Raw genomic sequence first — 26599 nt, 5'->3', positions numbered from 1 at the left:
GTCGAAGAGAGCCAGCCTACAGACTTTAAAAGCTCACGCGCTGCGAGGGGATACCACCGTTAACTCACTACAGCACTGAGAGAAACCCGTGAGACATCACTGAGCCATGAGTGAGGTGAGTACTGCGCTTTTACGTTGGAAATATAAAGACATTCATTCAGTCTTTACTTCTGACTTCAGACTGTGTCGTGTTTCTCTGTTTACTCGAATGAACCAACACATTGTGTATTAAGTGAAGTCGTTTGGCGCGCTTTTCATTCAGATGAAGAAGGACACACGGAAAGCTCGTGTACAGTATTATAAAAAATTTTAACAGTTTGACGAATTTGTTGAGTTACCTGTGTATTGAAGGGTACCTCAGAGAAAAACAGCTAATATCCTCTAGCATGAACTAAAGCTCAGTAGTTCTGGATTAACACAAATGTTGTGGGTTCGAGTACGTTACCACAGCGAAGAGTACTGACAGGAATTTATATATTAAATGCATAGTAAGTTGTGTTTCATAAAAGCGTCTTCCAAAGTAATCTATGAAATCGCCAAAATCAGTTTATAGATGTCATAATGGAGGCATGCATGAAATGTTATTGGACCGGAAAGGATAACATATTCAAACAAAATAAGGTAATATTTAACTTTTTTCAGGACTTAAAATAAGTATAAATAAAGTATTAAAGTAGTTTGTCATCAAGAAAAATAAACATCTCTATTAACTGTGCTGAATAGTTTGTTATCCTAAAGCTGATGGTATTTAGATAGGCTATTGCCATAAGATTCAGTAGCCTAAATCAGGGTTTTCCTGGCTCAAAATGAGGAGGAGGTGGTGCCATCCTGATCTGACTTGTACTATTGTACCTTTAAGTGGCTTAACCAAAGTGACTTACACATTAAAAGTTATAATAAAATTAGATGAAAATGACAATAAGTTATATAAAACTATTAAAAATATTCAGTTTTATTCAACTAAACAGAAATATATGTTTTAATAAAATAAAGCTTTTCAATCATTTTCAACTAACTTTTCAGCCCACAATAGCCAACTGAATTAACTCGCTGTGTACAGTATACGCTGATTCAACAATCCAACAGCACAGCTAAAGACATTACAATGATGGACGTCATGTTAATTTAAGAAATTTCAAGAAATTAAACGTACTTGGGCTGCGTCCGAAATCGCATACTGTGACACTACGTACTGAATTTGAATAAGTACCTACCTATCGGCCGTCAAAACAGTATTTCTATATAGTATGAGTGGGAGTAGTATGAATACATTTCGGACATACTGCGTCCACCATGTTTTATGGTCATGTGACCCGTATGCTCTTTGACCTATGACGTATTAACAACAACCTACACTTGAGAGTTGATAAAAACATAATTTAGTCATGAGCAATTAATTTATTGGCACTTACATTAAAAACGGACATCTGCCTTAAAGTTTTCCGCTATATTTATTTGATTTACTTTTGAAATTTGATCGTTGCTCAGCTCCCGTGGCATCATGGGATAGAGAAGTGTCCATCCGATCCACACTCACGAATCTCGGTGGAAGTAGTAGACCATCCGGGTATTTCCCGCCTACTGTTTTTTGCATACTGAGGTTTCGGACATACTATTCATGACTCATACTCATTTTCGCCTACTTTATAGTATGGAAGTAGGCGATTTCGGACGCAGCCTTGGATGCAAAACAAACACAGCTAGCTCTTGATCTGCAACTCTTTTTAGCACCTCGGTGTGCTGATAACGAAACAGCGCCTCAACTGTGGCGTAATGCCGCAACTGCAGTTACAAATGACAGTCTGTTAAATGCACACTGCATTTCTTGTGAAGACAGCCGACATAATTTTGGCGAGAGTCTGAGGCGGCACAACATTTGACGGAGGCAAAACTATTAGACATCAAAAACTATTAGGCTACATAATATATTAAAGGGGTCATATGGCGCGAATACGTGTTTTTCTGTGTCTTTGGTGTGTTATAAGTTGCCCATGCATGTATTAGACACGTAAAATAGCAAAAATAAAAGTGTAGGAACAAAAGAGGCATTCTATTTAAAAGCGAATGCTCACCCAGACCTGCCTGAAACGCCTCGTGTAACCACACCCCCACAAATCCATGTCAGTTCGTGATATGATTTGACTAAGACCGCCCAAATGTATACACAAGTAAGGTGGGCGTACCTGTCAGTACAATCGCTTTGGAACCTGATGTTTCAAATATGGTAAGAGGCGTTACATTTCCGTCACACGCTTGCAGTATTCGACCAATCACTACACACTGGTTAACTTGCCAATCATAGCACACCTCGCTTTTCAGAGGGATGAGCTTTGTAAAAAATCTGCGCATTTCAGAGAGGCGGGGCAAAGAGGAGATACAAACATGCCCGGTATGTGGAAAACACAGCGTTTTTTAACCTTAAATCGTGTATATACATTGAATTACATCTAAAACAAATGATAATATTCTTTTTAGCCGTGTCATATGACCCATTTAAACATAATGGGGCGGTTTCCCCGGACAGGGCTTAAATCTAGTCCCAGACTAATTTAAATGCTAGAGGTGTCTTGATAAAGCAATACGCCACAAGAGCAGTGGGTTACAGTGCATTTCATAACAGCTTAGGGTGTTGTGGCACGACGCGAAGCCGAGCACGCCAGTGATGTTTTTTGTAAAGTATGTTTTTAAAAACAATTTAAATATCCTAATTTAACTGAGGTCTGGTCCTGGTTTAAGATAATCCCTGTCCGGGAAACCGCCCCGTATATGTCTGATTTTGTGTCAGCTAAACTTTTTGCTCTGTTAAACTAACAGCCTGTGAGCGGCTTTAAGCTTAGTAAAGCAATACAGGTAAATGTGGATAGCACAACACTAATTCACAGCTGATTTCTGAATCTCCTCAGCACATAATTATTATAAAACACAAACGATACGGTGGACATAAACAATTTTGATCATTGAAACAGATCATTCTGTAGTTCATTTGTCATAGGGCTGAATTCTGTGTTGTTTGGGTACAGCCACTGACAGGAGATGACTCTTTATTCATCTACAAGGCCCTTCCCTTGTTTGCATTTTATATAGTATAGTTCATAAATGAGAGTTTTAATTCGGTGTGTACTGTGTACACATTCAAGATTAAGTTTTGTCTGTAATTTTTTTATGTTCAGTATTTTCTTTTATGTCATGTTTGTTGACAGTGCAGAACAGCAATTTATGAACCATTCACTGGACTGCACTGCATAATCTCTATTATCTTTTGTCATCAAATTGTTTTCTAGTGGTCGCGCTATAACCTCAAAAGCAATCTTGTGATTGTGATTTTGCAAGCGACAATTGCTGACAAAAACCTGGCAAGTGTGCTTTCCTGCCGTTCTCACTTGTGACGTGCAGAGCTTTAAAAATGTTGATTAGTTGTACAGTAATATGGAGCGAGATGTTAATTATGAGAGAGGAAATTAGCATAAACTCAGGTCCTTTCAGGCAGTCGGGTCATTACCATGCATGCAGCGCTTCAAAGTATTAGAGCGTTTAATATCTAAAGAAAAAGACCAATTACGGCAATCTCTGTGATCAAACACCATATGCCACATCTTCCCAGCTTCCTCTCATTAGCTTTCATTCTGTCTTTTCTTGTGGAAAATGTGAGCAGAAGTTTAATTCTATTAAAACAGCTCTCTGATTTTAACCACGATGTCTCTATACTTATAAAGAAACAAGTTGCCTAAAACAAGATTATTTGTTTAATTCATCCTCATAATGGCCAATAAGTTTCCAAAATACTCAGATAAGCAGATGTACTGTATCTTCTTTATGCTTATGCGGTATACTCATCTTATATTGGCTAGAACATTTTAGTGCTGAAGCAGCAGTTGGATGCAGAAATATAGATAGATCAAGAGCAGCATAGCACATTTAATCTGATTTTGACAACTCTTCAAAAAATGCCACATTACTCATTTCCAAATGACCCGATCCCCTAATTCATCTCTGACCTCTTAACGCATCATTTCTCTCACATTGAGTTACTTTGATACTTGCAGGGCCTCAAACATTTCTTCAAAACACGCTAGGACAGACTGACAGAAAACTGATCAGACATCTTATGCCATGAGCTCCTCGATTTTCCACCGACTCTCTCTGTGCTCCTGCAGCTTTGATAAATTAATAGGCTCATTCTGATTACAATTAGTCTGTGACATTAAAGCAACATTCTTCAAAGAAGTGCTAACCCATTTATTAGACCAGCAATTAATGTAAAGTTTGTGTCACAGCTGCTCTAAATTAACAGCATTGGTGATTATCAAAATATTTTTTTGTGTGTGTTTCCGTAATGGTTAGTCCACCAGCATGTGTAAGATCTTTAGCGACAGTAGGACTGTACTTCAAATGCTAAAATATAATTATCCATGAATTTTCTAACAAATGCAGAAAAACACTTTATTATTTTTTATTCAGATGCCCAATAAGTTTTAATGGTTGAATTTTACGCTCAAGTAATTTCTCACTTCAGAGAAACGTTAATTGTGCCGGCTGAAATATGGGCATGAAAACGTCAATAAAGATTATTTCGTTTTTTCAGTTTGTTATTTGCTAATAAATTATCGTTTTAAACAAGGTTTTAACAAACTCCTAAAATATTTGTGTTTTATCTTTATTATAGAGGGTATGCATTGACATTACTTTCCCACACGCCGGGACACACCCCCTTGAGCATCAATACATTCCCTTGAGTGGTAAAACACGCAGCAAAATGACTGCGTCTTAACAACTAGTCTCACTAAAAATTAGTTAGGGCTAATCAGTCTTACTTTTCATATTTCAATGAGCCCAATCTACCTTTTTATATAACTGATTTAAAGAATCAAAAAATAGGTGACTAACTTCTAAGACTAAGCAGTTTATGCAACTGGCCACAGGTGTCCTTGGACACTGATATGTTGCGCGGAATTGTGTTTCCTGATGTTGTAAGCAGCCATTTTGCCGAGTGTTTTGCCACTCAAGGGAGCGTGTTTTGGCGTGTTCACGTGGGAAAGTGAGGTCACGTGCATACCCTCTATTACAAAAAATTTGCCTAATACATTTGTTTTTTTATGTAAAGTATTTTGAATATATGTTAGCTAATTTTCATATATATATATTTCAGAAAAATATATTCAATTCAAAATATCTTCAAAATATGTTAAACAAATAAAAAATACTTTTTACATACATTTATTTTTATATTTTTTATTTATTTATTAATTTTTTATATAAATTATATTTTATATTTGTTTAGGTAAAAACAAATTTTTTATTTAAAAATGTTGTTATAATATACATAAAATGTAAATGATATTCTAGAAAATATATTTATTTCCAATTGACGTGGAATTTCTGTAATCTCTAAAACGTGAACCTTTCTTTGAACATTTGCAAATGAAGCAGCCAAACTGCCAGAGGAAGCCACTGATTTTTTTGTTTGGCCAAAGGCATCAACACACCAGAATATTAAAGAGCAAAAAGTTAATGGTTTTGTAATCAAAAGCTGGATTATATGAACTTTGTGCTTCTTTAAGCTTTTATAAAATGGCAATCGAACTTAAAATTCCTTAGACACATTAAGAGCCAGCCACATATTCTAAATCTTAATATATGCTAAACATTCTAGCTACTGTTTAGCTTTAAATCCTGTTTTTCCACTTTCACAGTTGCCATTGAATATTGTCCAAAAAATAATGCTGAAGGAAAAGATTTTATAGTACCAAAAGATAAATTGTTTACATATCTGATTCATTCATATTTGCTTGTGTGATATTACAGCACAATGACAGGAAGTATACATCAATAAAGTTATGGATATTTTAAATATTTACATTCTGTAAAAGGATCATGAATCAAACTCACACACGGTTTACAAAGTGTATTGTAGGCAATGGTTTAAGTGTTATTATGAGAATAAATTCTCTCTGTAATGTGTTAGTTTTGGCTTGATTACTGAAGCAATATCAATCAGATCTCTGTGTTAGGTTTATACGATTCCCTGTCACTTGTAAAGCACCATGCAGATGGAATGTAAATCTGCAAATTAAATCTATAAAACATACTGACAACTTTATTAGGCCCCTTGATAGTGAGGGAAGGAATCGAGAGGTGATAGAAGGCCATTTAGTCAATTGAACAATTACATTTATAAGAATAGCTTCAGCCGGCATTTTGTACAATAATTAATATAAACCTAAAAATTGAATTGAGCATTTCCTCCAGAGTTTTATTTTGCACCAAGGGCACTGAACCAATATAATACCCTGTCAAAATTCAATCAAATAATAAGAATAAAAACGAATCTGGATGATTTTGAGAACTGGAAATACGTAGGTTACTTGCTTACTGTATGTTTACAAAATGATGACAAAACAGAATGATCAGACTTATTAAATTATTTTGCAGTCTCACTCTCATTACGATTTTCATTCTTATGACATGTAGCTAAAATGTTTGCCATGGTACTGCAGCAACATTGTGTTAAGTAAGGGATAATGCACAGGCAGCCGGTTGTTATCACAGCAATAAGCCCCGACAGAAGGCGATAACAGCCGGCTGCTTGTACATTATCCCACTTATTATACAGCTACTTGCCACATGAGAAAAAAACTGGACATGAATTGTGAATTTGAAATATTTTATTAGATAATTTTTTCCGAACGCAGACCTTCCGTGTGGAAAAGACGTTTACTTTCAGGTTTTAAGGTAAGAAACAACATTCAAATGTCACGAACAGGAAATTTGGTTTAATCATTTGTAAATATAAGGTCATATATGTTATTAAAAAACTTAATAACTAAAATAAATTTATATTAAATTTGTCAAAAAAACTCGTTTTGAGAGGTTGTTATCTGGGAATAACGAACCTGCAAATGTCGCGACTGGCCAATCAGAATCAAGCATTCCAACGAGCCGACAAATACTACATCCTCTAATCCATCCTCTGAGTTATTAACATGAATGAGAATCACATTACGGGACATGTCTTCATAGGGCACTGCTGGTATATAATAGGTTCTCCCTTGGCCATCAACCTCTAGATGAGAGGACTTGAACATTCTGTTATCATTGTTAATTAAAAAGTGACCTACAGCAAAGTTTAATAAAATGAAAAAGCACTTAATTTCACAACTGACTAAATCAAAGAGATATGATACTGCTTAAACTCAAGAGACTAGGAGAAGTTTCAGTAATGTGAGAAGGGGTATCTTGTGACAGCAGGAGACGCATTGAGGACGTAAAACATCCCCTTGTTTTTCAGAAACTGCTCACACCTGCACATAGTTCACCCCACCTGGAGGAGGTGATGTGTGTCAAACAACCTCATTCATCTTTAACACCGCTCGATTCCCTGAGGAATATTTTTAGTTTGATTAGCTCAGGAGTCATCTCCTGGAGTTCTCAGTTGTGTTTCATCAACTTAGTCTCATAAAATTTCTTAGGAGAAATAGACGCCTTTACCGTTAGTAAACATTGTGACACATTTTTGTGGGCGGAGCTTAGGTGGAGGCAGAAACATCCCCCTGACCAAATTACTAATGCTAGGTAGCACGTTTTGTTTGCTTGCTTTATGACAATAACTAAAAAAAATCAGATTAAATTTTAACATGTAAGGTCACTCACTGTATAGGACCGCAACTGTTTTTGAAAAAGCTTTATTGAGATATCAGCAGATCACGCAACGTGTGTACTTTTCTAAAAATATGCACACAGGAATTGATAAGAGGAATTCAAATTTTAATCTCAAGTATCCGATTCCTATTCCTTTTGATTCCGATTGCAAATTGGAATTGATTTTCGATTCCCAACCCTATCTATAGATGCCTGCGTGTACTAACAGTGGCAAACGTTAGCAAATGCATTTACTTGAACACAAATCTGACACATAACATGAGCCTTCTCACTGTTCCCTCTCCCTTTATACTAATGCACTTGTGACAACTAAAGAAAAAGAGATGACAAACAGTTTCCTTTGTTTAGTTTCTAGCCGATAGTTGACTGCTAGTTGTATAACTAACAAAATTAGCTAGCATACCCTATATGCTTTCAAAAGTTAACGCTAAGTGAAAAATAACCTTGTTCCCCAGTTTCTGATTTGGGCTTAAGTGAATCTTAAGTGTTATGAAGTGAAACGCGAGCATTTTTGATGATCGTATCTGTTCAGACTGCTCGTTTTATTGTGTTTAACTACAGCTGTCGTCAGTGTTTTTGTTTAGCAATGGCAGCAGGTATGTGTTAAAATATCAAATTGGAGACTGTATTCTGTCGATTGTGGCCCTAAAAAAAACAACAAGATGACATTTTAAACTCCTTATGTAGCCGAATCTGTGCTGGTTTGTATTGGCTGCCTCCAGTTTTCCCTTTGTTTTGCCTCCAGCTAATGCCGTGACGTAAGAGTGACGTCGGCGCAAAAAGGGTCTATAGATACAAATGCGACAATTACAGAAAAAAAAAACATGAATAGTTAGATGTAAACTGAATTGGTTTTGCGTAAATTTAATGAGAAATGTTTGAGTTCTTATTGAAAGGGTCGATAATACGAGTTTTGACATAATCTGAGCTCAGTTAGTGACGTTGAGATCTCTTTTGCTTTACATTTAATCTCGTTGATTTCTAGAAGAAATAACAGTTATTAATGAGATCTCATCAGTACTTTGCTTACAGAGTATTTAATGCACAAAAGAGCTCAGTGGACTATTTTAATTGCTTCGAAAATTTTACAAAATTTACCCAAAACCTATTAGTGATCTGTTTTTCTGGCTAAAGCCTGGTACACACTGAACCGGAAGTCCCCGTGAACCGGAAGTTGCGATCGTTTTTACTTCCGTATTTTGATGCATTTCCAAGTGAAATGGATTTTGAATGAGATAAATAGTGGGCGTGGATTATGTCTTTCTCTGCGATTTGATTGGATGTATAAAAACAGCCGTTGCATTTTGAAATGGAACTGGCAGCAGACTGACAGTTGAAGGGGAGGAGTTAACAGATGCTCCGCCCAAGCCGTCTAACATACGTCATTAAAGATGGCTAGATTATGAGGCCACAAGATTTTTAAAACGAGAATGACCCACATTGATAAACTATTTACAATAAACGCTTCAATGATACATAAAAAATAGGCATTTTAATTTTTTTTTTCACTGGGACTTTAAGTCTCAAAACGTTTCTTCCACACATGACGTATGAGGAATTAAGGATCACAGTCCTATGACGGCTGTTTAACCAACAATCTTGCATAGTTGGATTATATTTGGAGACCGTTTATTTACAAAAACAGATTTTGTATTTACCATCCCCTCCAGTTGTCATCCAAATTCCAGATTGGACAAAAGAGAACTTGTCTGAATAAATCTGTATTTCAGTTTAGATGACGCATGGTCTAATTCCACGTTTCTTCCTCAAACTCTTAATTCACAATGAAAACCATGCAGAAGTTCGGCAGACTGTGCAGGTCAAAAGCTCCTAAAATAGCACAACAAATGGCTGTGGGGGATCATTTATTCATTCAACCCATCATATTTAAATTTTAACAGAATGATGAAATAGACATATGAGCTTTGCATGTACACCGGTAGCGAACTGTGGCACTAAATACATTTAATGGTAAATACATTAACCATTTTTGATGCTGATAAGTTGAATTGTGTAATATGATTATATTGCTGTTGTGCACCTTAATAGGCAAAGTTTTTTATTTTTGTGGATAGTCTAGCACTATGTGATACCGCATGTCAAGTCATTTTCATATGTGTATCACTATAAATTGCTCTAAGAGTTCATTTCACGAACATTTTATTGTTTGAGTGTAGAGACAGACATACTAAAAAATAAGCGTCTTCTGACAACCTGCCAAAATAAAAGTCCGGTTAACTCGGTATTTACTGTGGACAAATATATTACTATTTAATAGTAAAAAAGAAAAAGAAACTAAAACGAATTTAGATAAACTAAATGCATCATGCATAAGCTGAAGTTAGTTGTTTACCTTTGAAATTATTCTTTCTATTTTTATTAATGTTTCTTATTTATACATTTGTATTATATTTCATTTTGAATGTACTGTAATATGGCAATGTAATGTATTAAATGGGTTAACTTTTCACAGATATTAATGTGTGCAATTTCAGAAATAACATTTTTATTTTTTCTAAAATGGAAACAAATTAGTTGTTCATTTTAAGAGACCTGTCTTATTTTCTCCTGTGTATTTAGTATTGCTCTTCAATAAAGAAAAAATATTTATTATCCGAATACCCGATTAATCGATGGAAAAATCAGTACTAAAATAATCGATAGCTGCAGCTAGGGCTGGGCGATATGGCAAAAAAGTAAACTCGATAGTTTTTTTCTATATTGATCGATAACGATATTTATTTCGATATATATTTAATTAAAAAACTGTATTAAAAGAATCTATTTAAATAGTTTATTAACAAAAGTTAACCTTTAACCAGTTAAAATTCAATTAGATTAATGCACTGTTGCAACACAGAGGATATAAGGCCATAAACAACATGTAGCAGTTCATTCAGTCTCATTTTGACTCAATTGACTCGTTAAGTAAAGGGAGTGTTCATTCAGTACATTCAACCAATGAAAGGGCTCCGTTACTGCGTACATTCGAACGCTATTGGCTCAGCACCTGCGCACATACATAACGCTGCAATAAAGTCTTGCTCGAGTAGTGGGATTCATTTAATGCATTCTAGTGAACCTTAGTCTTTCAAAAAGACATCTCACATAAACTGTAGTACATTTCTTTAATCATGCAGGCATCTTACATACAAGGTTCAATATTTTAATGTGCACACAAACTCACTTCATTACATCTCTAATCTGTACAGGGCAGCGCTCGTTTGTTTCATAAGCACCAGCTCATGTTAGCAGATATGTTAACGATGGATATAAAAACGTTTATGCTTGAGTTTCGAAGTAACTCACTTGCAATTGCGCATCAAGTTTGTTTTGTTTAACCGGCGATTGCGAAAAAAAGTAAGAGCCTTGATAAACCGCGTGATGACAACTCGAGGTTAGTTTCACTTTTGTTTCCGCTTCCGGTCATGTTTTCCTCCTCGTGTTGAGTTTTCTTTGCCAAGTGCAGTATGAAATGGACTTTGTACTTTGACGCGCATGATAAAAGCTGCACGCTGACTGACTGTTGTTGCGTTTATTCTGCGTTCTGTTAGACTGTAATATTAATCCATATCGAGTCAAAATGCCAATAGCTTATCATCGTTTTTGAAATACATTCTATCGCGATTCGATATGATATCGTTTATCGGCACAGCCCTAGCTGCAGCCCTAATTTACACAATGTGCCAAGCCAGCTTTTCAAGAGAGGTTATTAGGCATCAATGTCAAACATTTTATATAAATGGCAGGAAAATCTGCCTGTTTTCCATTGCTGTGACTAGGGATGTAACGATTCCCTCAGCTCGCAATGCGATGCGATTCACAATTCTGATCAACGATTTTTTTACAGAATGAGTTGAGGAAAATTTAAAGTGAACAACTATTTCTATAATGCTGCACAATTCTTTGTCAAATAAAAATATATTTTATGTCAAATAACAAAACTAAATTGCAGTTTTAAAACAAATTCCAAATAAAATAAAATGAATAATACAAAAGTCTCTTTAATATAAACAAACTAAGACTTTGTCTGTGCTTTTCCTAACTTTTACCTTTTTAAGAAATATCAGCATATCCACGTTTACAAAGTTTGCAGAAAAACAGCGGCCCCTGCTGTTCAAAACATGTACTGCGGTTTTTATAACGTCTCAACCGACTTGAATCGTCACATATTATAATCGATTTTCAACCGGCTCATGGTGAATCGTTACATCCCTAGCTGTAAGCAAGCAGTCGATCTGGGGAAGTGATTCTTGGATTATAATCACAAAACAGCTGCAACGCACCACCAGCCACAAGGAAAGAAGTGCTCTTATATTTAGACCGAAAATTAACTTAGTTAAAGGAGCAATGTGGAGGTTTTAGCGGCATCTAGTGGTGAGGTTAAGAAATTGCAACCAACGGCTCACTCCACCCCTGCCTTTCAAAGCACTACGGTGGCTGAAACAGAACTAATATGTCATTGCGTTTTCGCTTCTTTGCCGAAGGAGATAACATATTTATGAAACACGCTCTGTAGAGCAGTTTGTCCATTTAGGGCTACTGTAGAAACAACATGGCCAATTGCATGCAAGGGGACCCGCGGTGTATGAAGATAGAAATAGCTCATTCTAAGGTAATAAAAACATAACGCTTCATTATGTAAGGTCTTTATACACCTCGGAAGACATAGTTATGTATATGTAACGCAAAATGAAATATTATGAGCTGTTCTCTCATACACAAAAAAATTAACAGTGATTTGTTCTGCCAAACTCCAAAATGAAGCCCAAATGTCTCAAGTATTCCAAGTACTTTGAAGTCACACTGAAATGTTTGTGTGAGAAAGACCTAATCTGTGCTGTCGTTCAGCACATGGAATCATCCTAACCTCTCAAAAATCCCTGCAATCCCTGCATCCCTATTTACATTTATGATGAATATTTGTGTAAATATGTAGCCAAGAGGGTTTGGCTAAACTGAACGTGGTTTCTTCTATTATGAAAAGAAAGCTTTGGATATCTTTGTTTAGAGAGAAGTAAATGTAATAGCTTTTTTTCATTTCCTTTCAGAAGTAGACAGTGCAGCAACCTTGCTTCGAAGCTATTAAATACTACAGAAACTACTCCACTTTCACCAGTGGAGGAGACCGTAGGAACATAATTGGTTCTCTCAGCAGTGACATTGTGTTTGTGCTGAAGGAGCCTCTTTCTGCTCCAGCATCCTCTGGAAATCCCAACATAAAGAAATGTGTTTACCTTGAACAATGGGTCTCATTCATGAAACACGAGCAGAACAAATTTTTGTGTAAATTGTTCGTAAAGTAATTCTAGCATAAATTTTCAGATTCATAAAAATGTTCGTTTTTTCAAAATGTTAGTTGGTACGAAAGAAATGTACACCTGCCCCATACCACGTGTAAATACCATGCGTAAAAACCGCATGTAACATTCGGTATTATTTTAGACAAACTGATGATACTGCATTTTGATGCACTATGTATCTTAATGATATTTCACGAGTTCTTTTGCCCTGTCTTTTATCATTTTTTACTTTTTAACTTTTAAAACGCAGAGCTCGTCACTGTCCTTTTTTTGACACAGCCGTCCAATCACAGTGAAGAAGAGGCAGGACAAACACTACATTGACCAACCATCATACACAACAATGGAGACGTTAATATTAATGGTTACTGCATTTTCATATTAAGTAATATTCTTCAAAATAAGATACTGAAGAAAATGAGATTCATTACTCAATCACCTCATCCATACAGGAAAACCCACGCGGGATCAGCAGAGACTCGCGGTACGGAGCCAGGGGCGTGTATAAACAAGACTATGATGGCCCACCACCGTCTAATATGTTTTGCCATAGTTTCAAAACAAACTGAAAAACTTTTTGCACTTTTTATAATAACACAGCAATCAAAAACGTTGTTTGTGGCGTTGTTTCTGGATCTGATTCTGGAAAGCGTGCATCTGTCATTCAATAAGACCCTCTCGTCGCGTGCTCTCATACATACACAGGCGCACAAAAACCAGTGGTGCGGCGTTGACAGATTTTTTTCCTTCAGAAAGCAATTGGACTAGCGTCATTTTGGATAAACCTTAACTTTCAGTGAGTGGAAAAAGTCTCCCTGCGTCTTCTCCTTTCATGACCTAACAACAGCTTAAAGTGTAAGTGAATAAATGAATTATTACAAAACAGCGTGTACAAGCACCTGTCATTGTTACTGACTCAGGGCTCTAGACTAACATTTTGCACTGGTTGCACTGGTGCGCCTAACTTTTTTTCTTAGGTGCACCAGCACAAAAGTTAGGTGCACCCAAATTTTCGACCGCATCGCATTTAACACCGCAGTTTTACCAGTTCACTTTTTTTTAATCGCTGTCCATATAGGCAAAATTGACTTGTAAATGATTAACTAACAATCTGGTCAACATAAAGTTCTTTATTTGAAGCACAATTCTACAAGAAAGGTAACTTACTGAAAAAGTGTTGGTGCTTAAAGTGCTTCACTGAACTGAAATATAAACTTAAAACATCTCAAGATAAATGGACCAGGGCTTGACATAACCTGGGAGGTTGATGGCTCCATGTCTCCATGCACACACATTTTCACACGTACACACCAGAGGTTGTGCTAGACTTTTTTATTGTCCGTCATTTTGACTGACAGGCTCGTAAAAAATCTGTCATAATCTACTATTACCCGTTACTATGGTGCAAGGTGGCGTTAGGTGGTAATTAGTATGTTCGTGACGTCATCACACTGTACTTGCGTCTCGGAACTTGTTGTATTTTAATACAACTGAATGCCCAATAAAGCCGTTGTTTTGTTTATATTCATCTATATATTTAATGTTTTAATGTTTATGTTCATATGTGATTCGATCTGGGAAAACCCAACACATGGTGCAAATTTATATATTACAGTTTTTGATACCATATTCAAGCCCTTTCCAAATCAGTTTTTATTTAGCTCATACCTTGTGTATGCAACAAAAGTTATGGCTGAGGTCGGCTGAAGCGCTATGATTTTCAGGAACGGAATTGGGAGGAAAACGGGTTTAAAGTTAAGTGATGAAAATAAAAGCACAACAGTCCAGTATCACAAGTAAAAGTCACTTTAGAGTAGTAAAAAACTTACTCTAATAACAATTTAATAAAAAATATTTCCTAGTGTTGAAGTCTATAAAAATACTGACAAAACCGTTTGAATAAAACGAAAGTAAGGAAAATGAACGAGAGCTTAAAGAACGAGATCTCTGCCATTATCACTACACAAGGAAACTAGCAAACATTACGGACAACAACTAATAAGCAGTGAAGCAAGTTTTACGTTGTTTATCATGTGCATAGTGTCTGGACTTTTGATCATCCCTTGTATGTTTTGCGATCGGATAACTCCTGGTGCTGCAGACGGGGAGCTATGTCATCTCACGAAAACATTGTAGGGCTGCAACTAACGATTATTTTGATAATCGATTAGTTGGGCGAATATTTTTTCAGTTAATCGATTAATCGGATAAGATGTACTTACATCTTTTGCTTATAATAAGTAAATCAGATATGGGAAAAGTATACACAACTGAACTCATTAGCCTTCTCCCAAAATGTTGTGAATGTCTCCATAATTAATACACCTGGTGAGTTGATTCAGGTGTGTCATATTAGAAGCAACTGACAATAGTCTCTCCCAAACGTGGGAGCGAGGGGAGAGTCGGCCAAGGAAATCATTTTTTGTGCCATGAAAAATGAGATATTAGTCATTCAAATGTAGTGAAGCACAGTAAAAAGTAAACAGAAAAAGTAATACTTAAGTACAGATACTCAAAAAGTGTACTTAAGTACAGTTCTCAAGTAAATGTACTTCGTTACCCACCTCTGAACTAAATAAACCACCAAATCAGGGTATTTAGCCTATTATGTACTTTGCAAAGTGCAAACGCCACAAATTGGGTTTTACTAATATAATCTTTAATTTTGTCATTTAAAACACCTCTCCCCTTTAAACTTTAAAACTGCGCAGTTAAAATATAATATAGCAAATATATTATAAAAAAATATATAGCATTTTACAATCTGCACAGTGAAACATACATGATAGAAGAGTGCCTGATATTAGGATTAAAGTGATACTCCACCCAAAAATTAAAATAATTTACTAACCCTCAAATGATAAATTACGGTATAAAAAAAAGTATAAATTACTTTTTTCTGTTGAACTCAAAGAAAGATATTTGTAAAAATGTTAGCAACTGACATTTCTGGGACATCACTGACTACCACAGTATGGTTGTCAAAGGTGCCCTAAAACCATTTGCTTTTCTAAATTCCTCAAAATATCTCATTTTGTGTTCAACAGAACGAAAAAACGATACAATATTTTCTTCTACTATGGTAGATTTTTTCCAAATATCTTTCATTTTTGGGTGGAGTATCCCTTTAAAAGGAAGGGATCACATCATAACAGTGACTAGTGATGATAACTGAAGATGATTTGAAGTATTTATTCATCTCAAAGAGGTCAAATCCATTTTTACAATCCATTTCTTCACAATCAGTGAATAAATTACTTCAATGAATGGCTGGTTATGATAAACATCCTATTTATAGTCGACTCAACTATAATAATCTTATTATAATAATATAATAACAACATTTAATAAAATTCATGTGTACATAGTACACATACATTCACATTTCGGCTTTCCATAAAATCATTTCTATGTTGTATGGCAGAATTTGCCATTTCATGTTGGTTGCCTGAGCACCTCAGCATCAAAGCACTACAAACACTCTTTGAAATTCATTGAAAGTTAATAATTCAAGAGAGAATGTGCCAAGGGAATGCATGCTCGGTGCTTTCTCACACATCAAAAACTCCTGTCAATGAAATACATCTATTATTATGAAATTATTATACTACTATTGAATTTACAAATAATATTGTGGTAATGCAGAAATTGTTCGGATATTGTAAATATAAAAATTGAATCTTTAAATGCATAATGTCAATGTGTTGCTGTCAGGTTTCGAAGGACTCCTGATCATTACACACCTACAAAAAAAAAAAATCTAATTTGGCTAATGGCGCTACGATTGTGCTGCACTACCTCCAAAATTCAGCCCGAGCATTTGGAACCCCCTCAGTATTGTATATAAAAATATTATAAAGAAGCAAACAATTAATAAAAAGGTACGGTGTATACTTCACTCCACAATGTCAAAATCAAACGCATGCCTAAACATTGTTGACATGTAGCATTTTTATTGTTATTATGTGAGTATTTATATATAAAATTTCGAAAAATGTCGGTAACTTAAAACCGTTGGTCCCCAGTGACTTCTATTGTATGGACACAAAACCAAGTCAATGGGGACCAACAATTTTCTGTTACCAACATTTTTGTTTTGCAGAAGAAAGAAAGTCGTATGTTCTTGAAATGACAAGATGGCGTGTAAACAATGACATTTAACCACAGTGTATGCTGCTTTATTAAGATTTTTACTTATTGAACTCCAACACTACAGTACACATACATTAGCATATGTCTTGCTTCAACAGTATTTTTTTTATTTGATCTTTATTGGGTTATTCAAGAGAGCACACTGACATGAGCTTTGACATCAAATAAATAGTATTGCATACAGTGTCTGAATGTCTTTACAACATATAGGAGACAATATACTGTTTTACATTTGAAGTATACTCTGAACTTATTAAATTATTAACCTTTTTAAACCAGGGGGAAAAATGAATAGGCATAAATAAAAAATAAAATAACAAGGTAACCAATAAACTTCCAGGAGAGAAACGTGTAGCCTAGTTAAAGCCGTTCAGGATAAAGAGGTGAGGGCACATGTGTAAATATACAAAACATATAAACCTACGTAGCTTCAACAGTATTGGCATCAGGGTAGGATGCTATCTCAATATACCCATAGTGTTTTTTTAGTATGCTGGTAAATTTCTATTTGAAAAAAAAAATGTTGGTGAGAAAAATAAACATATTTCTCTTTTTTTCTTTCTAAAGAGACAAGGATCTGGAGTGGCTGGTGGCAACAGCAAATCCTCTGTGACACAAGGTAATGACAACATATTCTTACAATCAAACACATCATTGATATACAGTAAGAAGATTCCACTAGGGATGCAGGATTAAATTTATCATCTGATAAATGATCATTTTTAATGTTAGCAGTATCGTCCCGATTATAGCTGATAAATTCTGAATCATTTCGTCTTGTTGAACCACTTCAGCTGCACGCTGCTCAGGGGCGTAGCCAGAACTTTTTTTTAGAGGTGGTCAGGTAAGACCCGGTGATTTTATTAGGGTGACCAAAAAATCCTTACTGACAGAAATTCTTTAACTTCTACTGTAATTTACACCAATTCTTCATTACACATAGTTTGCTGGTCAAAAACATACACAAAGAACGTAAAGTAAACAATTTATTTGCAATGCTTTCATGTGCTAACATTATTTTAAAATAATTTGCTAGCTATCATTTACCCCAACTTAAACACAGTTCCCCAACTTAAACTTTCGCGAAAATGTAATTAATGAATGAAATCCAGTTAAACCAGACTGACCTGACCTTCTGCTCGCGATGAACTTCCATGGTACACAGACAGTACACTGTCACGAAGTGGTTAGCAGCTGTTCAGCTATAGCGCTCAGACTGTTTGAGTCAGTGCGTCCGCGTATGACATCATATTAACGCGAGAGTAGACATGTGCCCGGTTAACCACGGTTACCACTAAATCCTGCTGAAACCGAGCTGGCTGCGATAATGCAAAATATCGATTATTTTATTGATGCGTAGCTTGTCCGTGAAGCACGGCTCTGGGATCAGTAGGAAATGCTGCTCGATCTAAAAGCAGTGCGAGTTTAAGTCGCTTATAACGTGCATTTAAAAAAGCAACACCCGTCAAACATGATCATTATAAATATACTTTATTATCATAAAAATACCTGAGGAGGCTTGAGGATCAGTGATAAAAACATGTCCTTTGGCATTTCCTAGAACTACTTGTGTTATGGTCTTCTTCTGCAGTGCATATTTGGAGTTTCTGCACGAGAGCGCCCTCTGGCTTTCGGATTCAGCAGCAATTTACCGTACTGCATTCACAAATTGTGCATAAATCACGTGATATATATTTTCGGTTAACCGGGCATATGTCTATGTGAGAGTAATGTTCTCGCGTTACTTTCAGTGCATACGCTAAATCAGTGGTTCTCAAACTTTTTTGTTGTAAGGCCCCCTTTGTGTAGAGTGCATCGCTTTGCGGCCCCCCAAATAAAGACTTATAATCTTAAATTTAACATTTTTATTTAAACAAAAACATATTCGGTTATACAATGCTGAAACATCAATTCTTTGTCTGGTGGTCTTATTTTTCTTATTTTTCTGATGTTTGATCAATTTCTATATTTCATAAAATGCCACAAAATCTGTGGCCCCCTGGTTCCATCTCGGGGGCCCCCAGTTTGAGAACTACTGTGCTAAATGATCTGCGCAGCACTCCCTAAACTCCGACACACATCTTAAAACTGCTTCGCACAATAGAGGTGGCCAGATAGGTGGCCATCCATCATTCAGGTGTAGCCGTGGCCACCCATGGCCACCATGTAGCTACGCCCCTGACGCTGCTCACATTTAAAACCCAGTACAGCACTGTCATGATCATTCACTTACTGCTATTAGCAAAACATTGTTGATGTACAGTAGGTACAGTATGTAGATATTTATGAATGTGTAAATTATAGGAACAAAAGCATATTGTTTGAATCAGACTGCTGTCTGAATGCACCTGTTAGACTATTGAGTGTTTGGCTATTGAGAACACTTTTCTGGGTTGCTCTGGAAGAACATCTATAATTAGTTTATTAAATAAAAATGATAACAGAAAAGTTGAAAAGTTAAAGAATCTTTAACTAATGTAAAGTAGGCTTGGTACATGATTTTTTGGGGGAAAAAAGAACGAAATGTTAGCTTGTTTTCTGCAGTGAATGTTTTTTAAATAAAAGCAGTTGTCCACCTTTTGCCTTTTGTTTTAGTCTCAGAATAATTTTAATTAATATTTAGATACTGTTTATCGGTTATCAGCTTCCAATGCTAAAGAATTATTGGCCCAAATTCATATATCGTGCATCCCTTGATACCACTATGAAAACAAACACAGCTATACTTAATTTTAAATGAAAAGAGAATAATCACGTTGTTGCATTTACCCCAAACAACCTTCAGCATAAACCCCCCCCAAGCCCAGCATCCCATCTGAAATCTCTCAACATAAGCATCTCTTAAGTATTCCCAGAAGCACTCCTCCAAAGAAAATGTGTTCCATACTGTGTTCACTGAATGAAAAATAGTCTGGTAAGCACTTTAAAATGTGTGCCTGTGCATGAAAAAAGCTGAAGAAGAAAGTGAAAAAAATGAAAGCGTTTGAAATAATGAACATGGTCCCCAGCGTTTTAGCTGCACACATTTATGAAAAGGCAACTAAATAGACCCGAACCAACATATCTTAAATTAGACTTAACAGACTGTGAGCTTTTCATTCTTCTGATGCCCTGGAGAGAGCCGGGTACAATGCTTATTGAGCAAGGTAAAAACGCATCTCTGACTAAAGCTAGAATCTTAGAAGAAACAGACACAGTCTTATTACAGATGGCACTTTTTTGGTCATAAGGAACACAGCATGGGTAAGCCAGCTATTACTAAACCAACCAAAATAATATTTAATGCATGGTCACAAAAGTACTTTCACTTTAACATTTTAAAGAAATCAATTTGAGCTCATGAAAATGAGAAATTTTTCCTGGATGTTACTGGCCGTACATCTTTCTTTTTAGCCTCTCTGAATATGACATAGGCTGTCTATTCATTACTGTGTTGTGGCCAGAAAAAATTGCGCACGCGCAGTTTTGTGATTAAGATAGCTTTGATGAGGTCCAAGATCTTAATTTGCGTGCCGAAGATGAATAAAGGTCTTATGGTTGTGGAACGACTGGGGTAATTCTCAGAAAGAATTTTCATTCTTTGGTGAGCTATTGCTTTTTAGCTGTTTCACAATATAGTTGTTTAAACCGTTGCTTATGTAGGGCCCTATGAAATCCGTTTAATTTTTTCCAAATTCAGTTTAATTTTTTCCCAAATTCCGTTTTTCATTTAAATTTTTCTGGATTCTGTGTTTTCCATCTTTTACTGTACAATAGTAATTAATATATTTGCCCACATGAAAAAATACTTAAGTAAACTATACTGCCCTCCAAAGACAAAGTGCAGTAACTATGCAAAAAAATCCCTTTAAAGTTTTACTCGAGTAATTAATTTAGTAGTTACTGCAATTTCGACGCACTTGTTTCTCTGAAATGGTACAAGATTGAACAAGGAGACTTTGTCACAAGACAAAGCAGGTGTCACAACACAAAGCCCATTTCAAGCCTTAACTCAATTTTGAGTAAATGTGTAGTTACTGCGCTTTGCCTTTGTAGGGCAGTATAGTATTCACTTATAATCTATATTTAAAAACCTACAGTGGACACTGAACCATACAGGGAAACAAATCTGTAAAAATAGAGTATAATGTACTTAACTATGTTAATAAACCATCTTACCACTACATTTTCTTTTTTCTTTTGTTTTCAGGTCTACTTAAATTTAAGTACTTAATAAATTTTGTACTTAGGTACTCTTAATAAAGTACTGTTTTTATAATTTTACTAGCACATTAACCTCCATTTACTAAAGTAAGTTATACACTCGGTGGTCGATTTATAAAAAAATTCAAGGGGGATTCTGTGGTAAAATGTGGGTGTGTTATAACTTATTCAAGTTAACCATTTTGACGGGTCGCCGCAAAGGGTGTTTGACAGTAGCTTCAGTGCAGTTAACGCTCCACACGAGCATTACGTGTGCAGTAAACGCAACCGAACTACTTAATACGTGCAAAACAACCAGATTATTTAGACCGCATCTGAATAATTTTTACGTTATTCATAGCACAATTTGCATTTTGTTAGCTGTTCAGCGCTACGTTTTGGTTAAGAAGTAGGCCTAATACATTTTCCAGATTCTGTACCATTCCTCGTTATGCAGCAACTTGTCTGGATTCTGCGATTCCGAAGAATAAAAAACGATAAAATGTTCATTTTGGAACGAATTAACCATCCAAGTGCTCAAAGTATTGGTCTCATCCAATCTCCTATTTTTCACCAGATGCGTCGAAGAAGGACGTCCCCGAGGACTTTGACATTGACATGGAAGCCCCTGAAACGGAGAAGGCAGCTGTCGCCATTCAATCGCAGTTCAGGAAGTTCCAGAAGAAGAAAACCGATGACAAATAGTAGTGGACCGCGGACTGCTCTGTCCGTATGGCCACAGCAGTATGGCATTGCTTGATGTCGCATGTAATAGAATCCATTCTACATGGACTCAAGGTTGCAACCTGTCAGTCATTAATACAGTATGTGTAATTCCATAAAATAACTAATTATTTTACTGCTGTAACTGTGGAATAGATAAATAGATTTGTATTTTATTTTGACTCAAGATTTATTCTTTACTATAGCCAAGTATATCTGCTGATGCATGAGTGTCTGTCGTACTTTTACCTCAAAGACCTGAAGTGTAAAGCAGGTGTTTCAATTTCAGGTCTGCCCTTTCCTGACAAAGTTGATTCTAGTTAGACACTGTAGAGTAAAAACTGTGCATTACAAATATGGACATGGATTTTTGTTTCAGCTAAAGAAATGCTGCTGTGATCCCAGTGGAGTTCTGAACACAGCTTGTCTTTTGAATCTCATGTTGTTGAATAATTCCCAGTTCATCTCCCAAATTTCTATTTCTATTGTTGAATGTCTTGGTTGAATTCATGTTGAGTGAAAAGACTTGAAGCATTTGATTATCTGGTGTGCTGCAGTATTTGTTTCCTTAAGTTTAGCCAGTCATTCATTTCTCATTCAACAGGGAAACTGTTAATAAATATCCTTGAATCTCTGGAATTGAACGTTGTGTTTGTTTCCTTATCTCACTAATCTCAGATCTTAAAGTGGCTTTATTTTGTCTAATAGTTGATTAATAACATCTATCTGAATTTAAGTGGACAGCACAAATATAAGGTACACAAACACCTGCTTTCGTTGCAAATATCTCCACAATTACACCCGCACCGAAGAAGCTGGGTTCTTTTCAAAACCACACACACCACCATTCCATAGTAAAATGTAATTGTTCCTGCCTCTGAAAGAGGATGAGAAAGACAGTACAATACAACATATACATAGACTAATGAGACTAATGTTTGAAAAAAATATTTTATTGTTTTGTTTTGATTGAAGGCATTTATTTTAGTCACTCTCCAAATTGCCTCCTCTCTATTATTTCTCTCTGTGTTTGCTGTGTGTCTTACTAACTCAGACCATTCATCTAACCCTAGGGTACATTGTACATACCCATACAAAAATTAACCATGTTTTTTTTGTTGTAAAAGTGTGGTAACCAAGTTTTTTTGGTGTATTGATTACTATGGGCAAAACTGTAAACTAAAAGCCTTCTTACAGCTCCTCTACAGCTATTTAATCGTGCCACGCTCCAAAACCCACCCCCATCCCCAACTCCTCCACATTTATCAGGTTCTTTTAATTTCATCCGGTATGCATCTTGATTTTTATTTATTTCCTCTGCTGGCAGGTATGGGTCCAGAAGATGATAGATGATGCTCTTTCTGTATATCACTATCAGTGGAAAGGATGGATATCCCTAATATGAAAATAATTTTGCTTAAAAACGTATTTACTTTTACCTGTATTAAAACGTTTACCTTACCTTACTCCCTGTTCACACCGGCAGCGACCAAATGACATGACTTCATTCATTTCAATGGTAGCTTATCGACATCTGACGGCACGAGCAACAGTGACCGTTGGCGACTGGAAGTGGCCGTGTCAAGCAATGCGACAAAGTTGAAAATTGCAATTTATGCAAATGATGAGCTACTTTTGGGAGCGACAACCAATAGGAAGGCCGCAGTGGAGCTGATGTCATTCATCTCTCATCAGTTACTGCAGTTTTGTTTATAACTGTTACTAGGGCAAGCAAAGCTAGAAACGCCATCTAACGACTTCATAGTGAGAGACTGGTGATAAACAGCAGTCACTTGCGGCGTGTATGCATCCTAACATGTAGTACTGAAAAAAGTGCACTAAATATGCATTCAAACAGTTCCACATGATTTCAAATTACTTTAATGTTACTATGTGTTCTAATGACAAATATACTGGGGGATATAATAACTTTCTTTTACCACAGTCAAATAGTTTTTAATTGTACTTTATGTAATCAACTGAAGCAACATTTGGATATTAAGGATATTGTTCTTGTGTTGTTACATCCTCCACAGCCAGTGATTATTCAAATGCTTTTAATACTCACGTTTTAAAAAGCTTCTTTTGAGTGCATGTCTTCTATATCTGATGAACTTCTTTCTCTGTTTGATTTATTCTGTACCAATATGTTGGATGCTATTGCTTTTTAAAAGAATCAGTGAAAGAAGACAACAGCTCTGACTGAATGACAATTCTAATCACTAATGATATCATGAGAGATTCCCTGTCTAAGTATTAAGATTAAACTATTAAAACAGCATGTATTTCTCTGCTGTTGTTGCAAAAAAATGGTACAACCGTCAGGTTTTTTTAAATACTTCATTTTCTATTTTAATACCAGTGGCAACTATTTGTTTTCTAGGGAAACGTGTGAAAAGTTTTTTTTCTACTAAGATTGGCTGTACTAGATGTTCCATTTTACCTTTAGAGTCGAACCATCTGTTCCGTTCTGTTCGTTCTTACTCACTATTTTTAGTTAGTTTTACCTGCATTACTCTCTTTTATGATCAAGGCGACAAGTACTTTGATACATTGATATACACTTCTTAGGATAGTAAAATTTATTCTATGGAAGTACACCACAGGTCAAAAGTTTTGGGAATGTTTCTCATTGTGTTAAAAAACGTTTGATCTGAAGGTGTATGCGTAAATGTCTGAAATTAGTTTAGTAGACAAACATATAATTATGCCAGCACACATGTTTTGTTATGACAAACTAACATTTTATTTAATAAAAAATATTTTTGAAATGGATGACCGAATAATGAAGAAAGAACAGCCATTAAGAGCAGAATAGAATGGGAACTCCTTTAATATTGTTTAAAAAGCATCTCAGGGTGAGACTTCAAGAAGCTGCTTGATAAAATGACAAGAAAACATTTCTGCAAATTCTAGTCAAAAGGTGAATACACTGAAGATAATACAATATAACGTTTTAATTTATTTAGTTACAACATAATTCCCATAGCTGCCTTTTTGCCTGTTTTATTTCATAAATTTGATGAGTTTATTATTATTATTCTAAAATGTGGAAAAACACATAAGTGAGTAAGTATCCCAAAACGTTTGACCAGTAGTGTAGATTGTGGGAATTGGGTCAGTCTAATTCTGTAGATCTGAAACAATGCATAACTACTTGAAGGACAGAACATTTTTAGTCAGAGGTTTGAAATTATTCTCCTGCCATGCTCCTATTTCTTGTGAAGTCCTGCAGGGGTCTGTACTAGGACCAATAATGTTTTCTCTGAATATGTTTAGTTTCTTAACCGAACATATTTATATGTTTAGTCTGAACTAAACATATGGAATAACATTCCAACCAATCATAAGCTCCTGTCATTTAATGTTAGTCTGGTGCAACCCACTGCACTACAGCTGACTACTTTTAGATATTCCACGGATCAAGTGCAACAAGACTGGTCTCATTCAACGTCAGCAAAACCACAGTTCTGTTTAATATGATCTGGAAGTGGGTTTTTGGTACTTACAGTACAACCATGAAGAATATTGTGAATCTAATTTATGTGAGTGAAATAAGTGAATGATGTAATCTATCTGTGTGTGGTCAGAAAAAGGACTAACTACGCACTAAGCACTAACTACCTTCTCCAGAATATGATTACGTCATTTTGTGGTAGCCCACAAGAATAAATACTGTAGTGCACTCTATTATTCTGTAGTATTAAACTGCAGTATACTTTAATGTTTACAAAAACACTATAGTGTTACTATAGTATAAGTCCCTTTATCTGTTTGAAAGTTTATGTGAGGATTATATACAGTATATGGGGCCTTGAAGCTTTGAGGGGCCTTACCCCTCTGAAGTTTGGGAAGATATGTAGTCACCTATTGATTTCATGTAAAACACTATGAAATAAGTTATCTTCCCCCAGCAAATTCTATGTAAAAAACATTTATTTATTTGAAATAAAAGAGGATCTACCCTCCGGGTGCTGTGAAGGTCACACATTGTGCTGAGAAATATATTATTTACACAAAATCCTGCAGAACCCTCTGTTACACTCATACATAAACACACTGTCTGAGCCTATGGAGATGAAAGACATCCAGAAAATAGAAATATGTGAATGCGTTATAGAAGACAAAAACAGCCTAGGCAAGATGATGTGCTTGGCATGAAATAAAGTAATGAACTTCAAAAGGCAAACAAGTTAAAACTTTGGTCTATGTTGAAAATTTGGGTTTATCACCTCGTCCACCTTGTATGGACTTAATAAGGTGCATGCTACGTTTGGGCTTGTAATATCAATGTCTTAGTACATTAAGCCACAGTAAGTGTTGTCCTACCCATAACAAATATATTGTCTTTGCCCTCGATTTTGCTTTCATTGTTTTGGCAGTGGTCAGCAGCATTCTTAAATCTAAATATAGCATTCTAATATACTGTATATACGTATATATATATATATATACAGTTGGGGACAAAAATATTAGCCCCCTTGGCAAATATGAGCAAAGAATGCTGTGAAAACAAATCTGCATTGTTTCTCCTTTTGATCTTTATTTTAAAAAATCACAAAAATCCAATGTTTCATTGAAGT

General features: G+C 35.7%; 1 protein-coding gene across 1 annotated transcript; it reads left to right on the top strand.

Annotated features, from left to right (window-relative positions):
* On the top strand, positions 1-22649 carry pcp4b (Purkinje cell protein 4b). The gene is made up of 3 exons (XM_057351582.1): positions 1-115; positions 17679-17730; positions 21871-22649. The coding sequence occupies exons 1-3, from the start codon at positions 107-109 to the stop codon at positions 21996-21998; spliced, it is 189 nt and encodes a 62-aa protein (XP_057207565.1). The 5' UTR covers positions 1-106; the 3' UTR covers positions 21999-22649.
* Positions 22650-26599: the final 3950 nt, after the last annotated feature.

The sequence above is a fragment of the Triplophysa rosa genome, linkage group LG14, assembly GCF_024868665.1.
Source record: "Triplophysa rosa linkage group LG14, Trosa_1v2, whole genome shotgun sequence".
Lineage (NCBI taxonomy): Eukaryota > Metazoa > Chordata > Actinopteri > Cypriniformes > Nemacheilidae > Triplophysa > Triplophysa rosa.
This window is presented reverse-complemented; position numbering and strand designations above follow the sequence as displayed.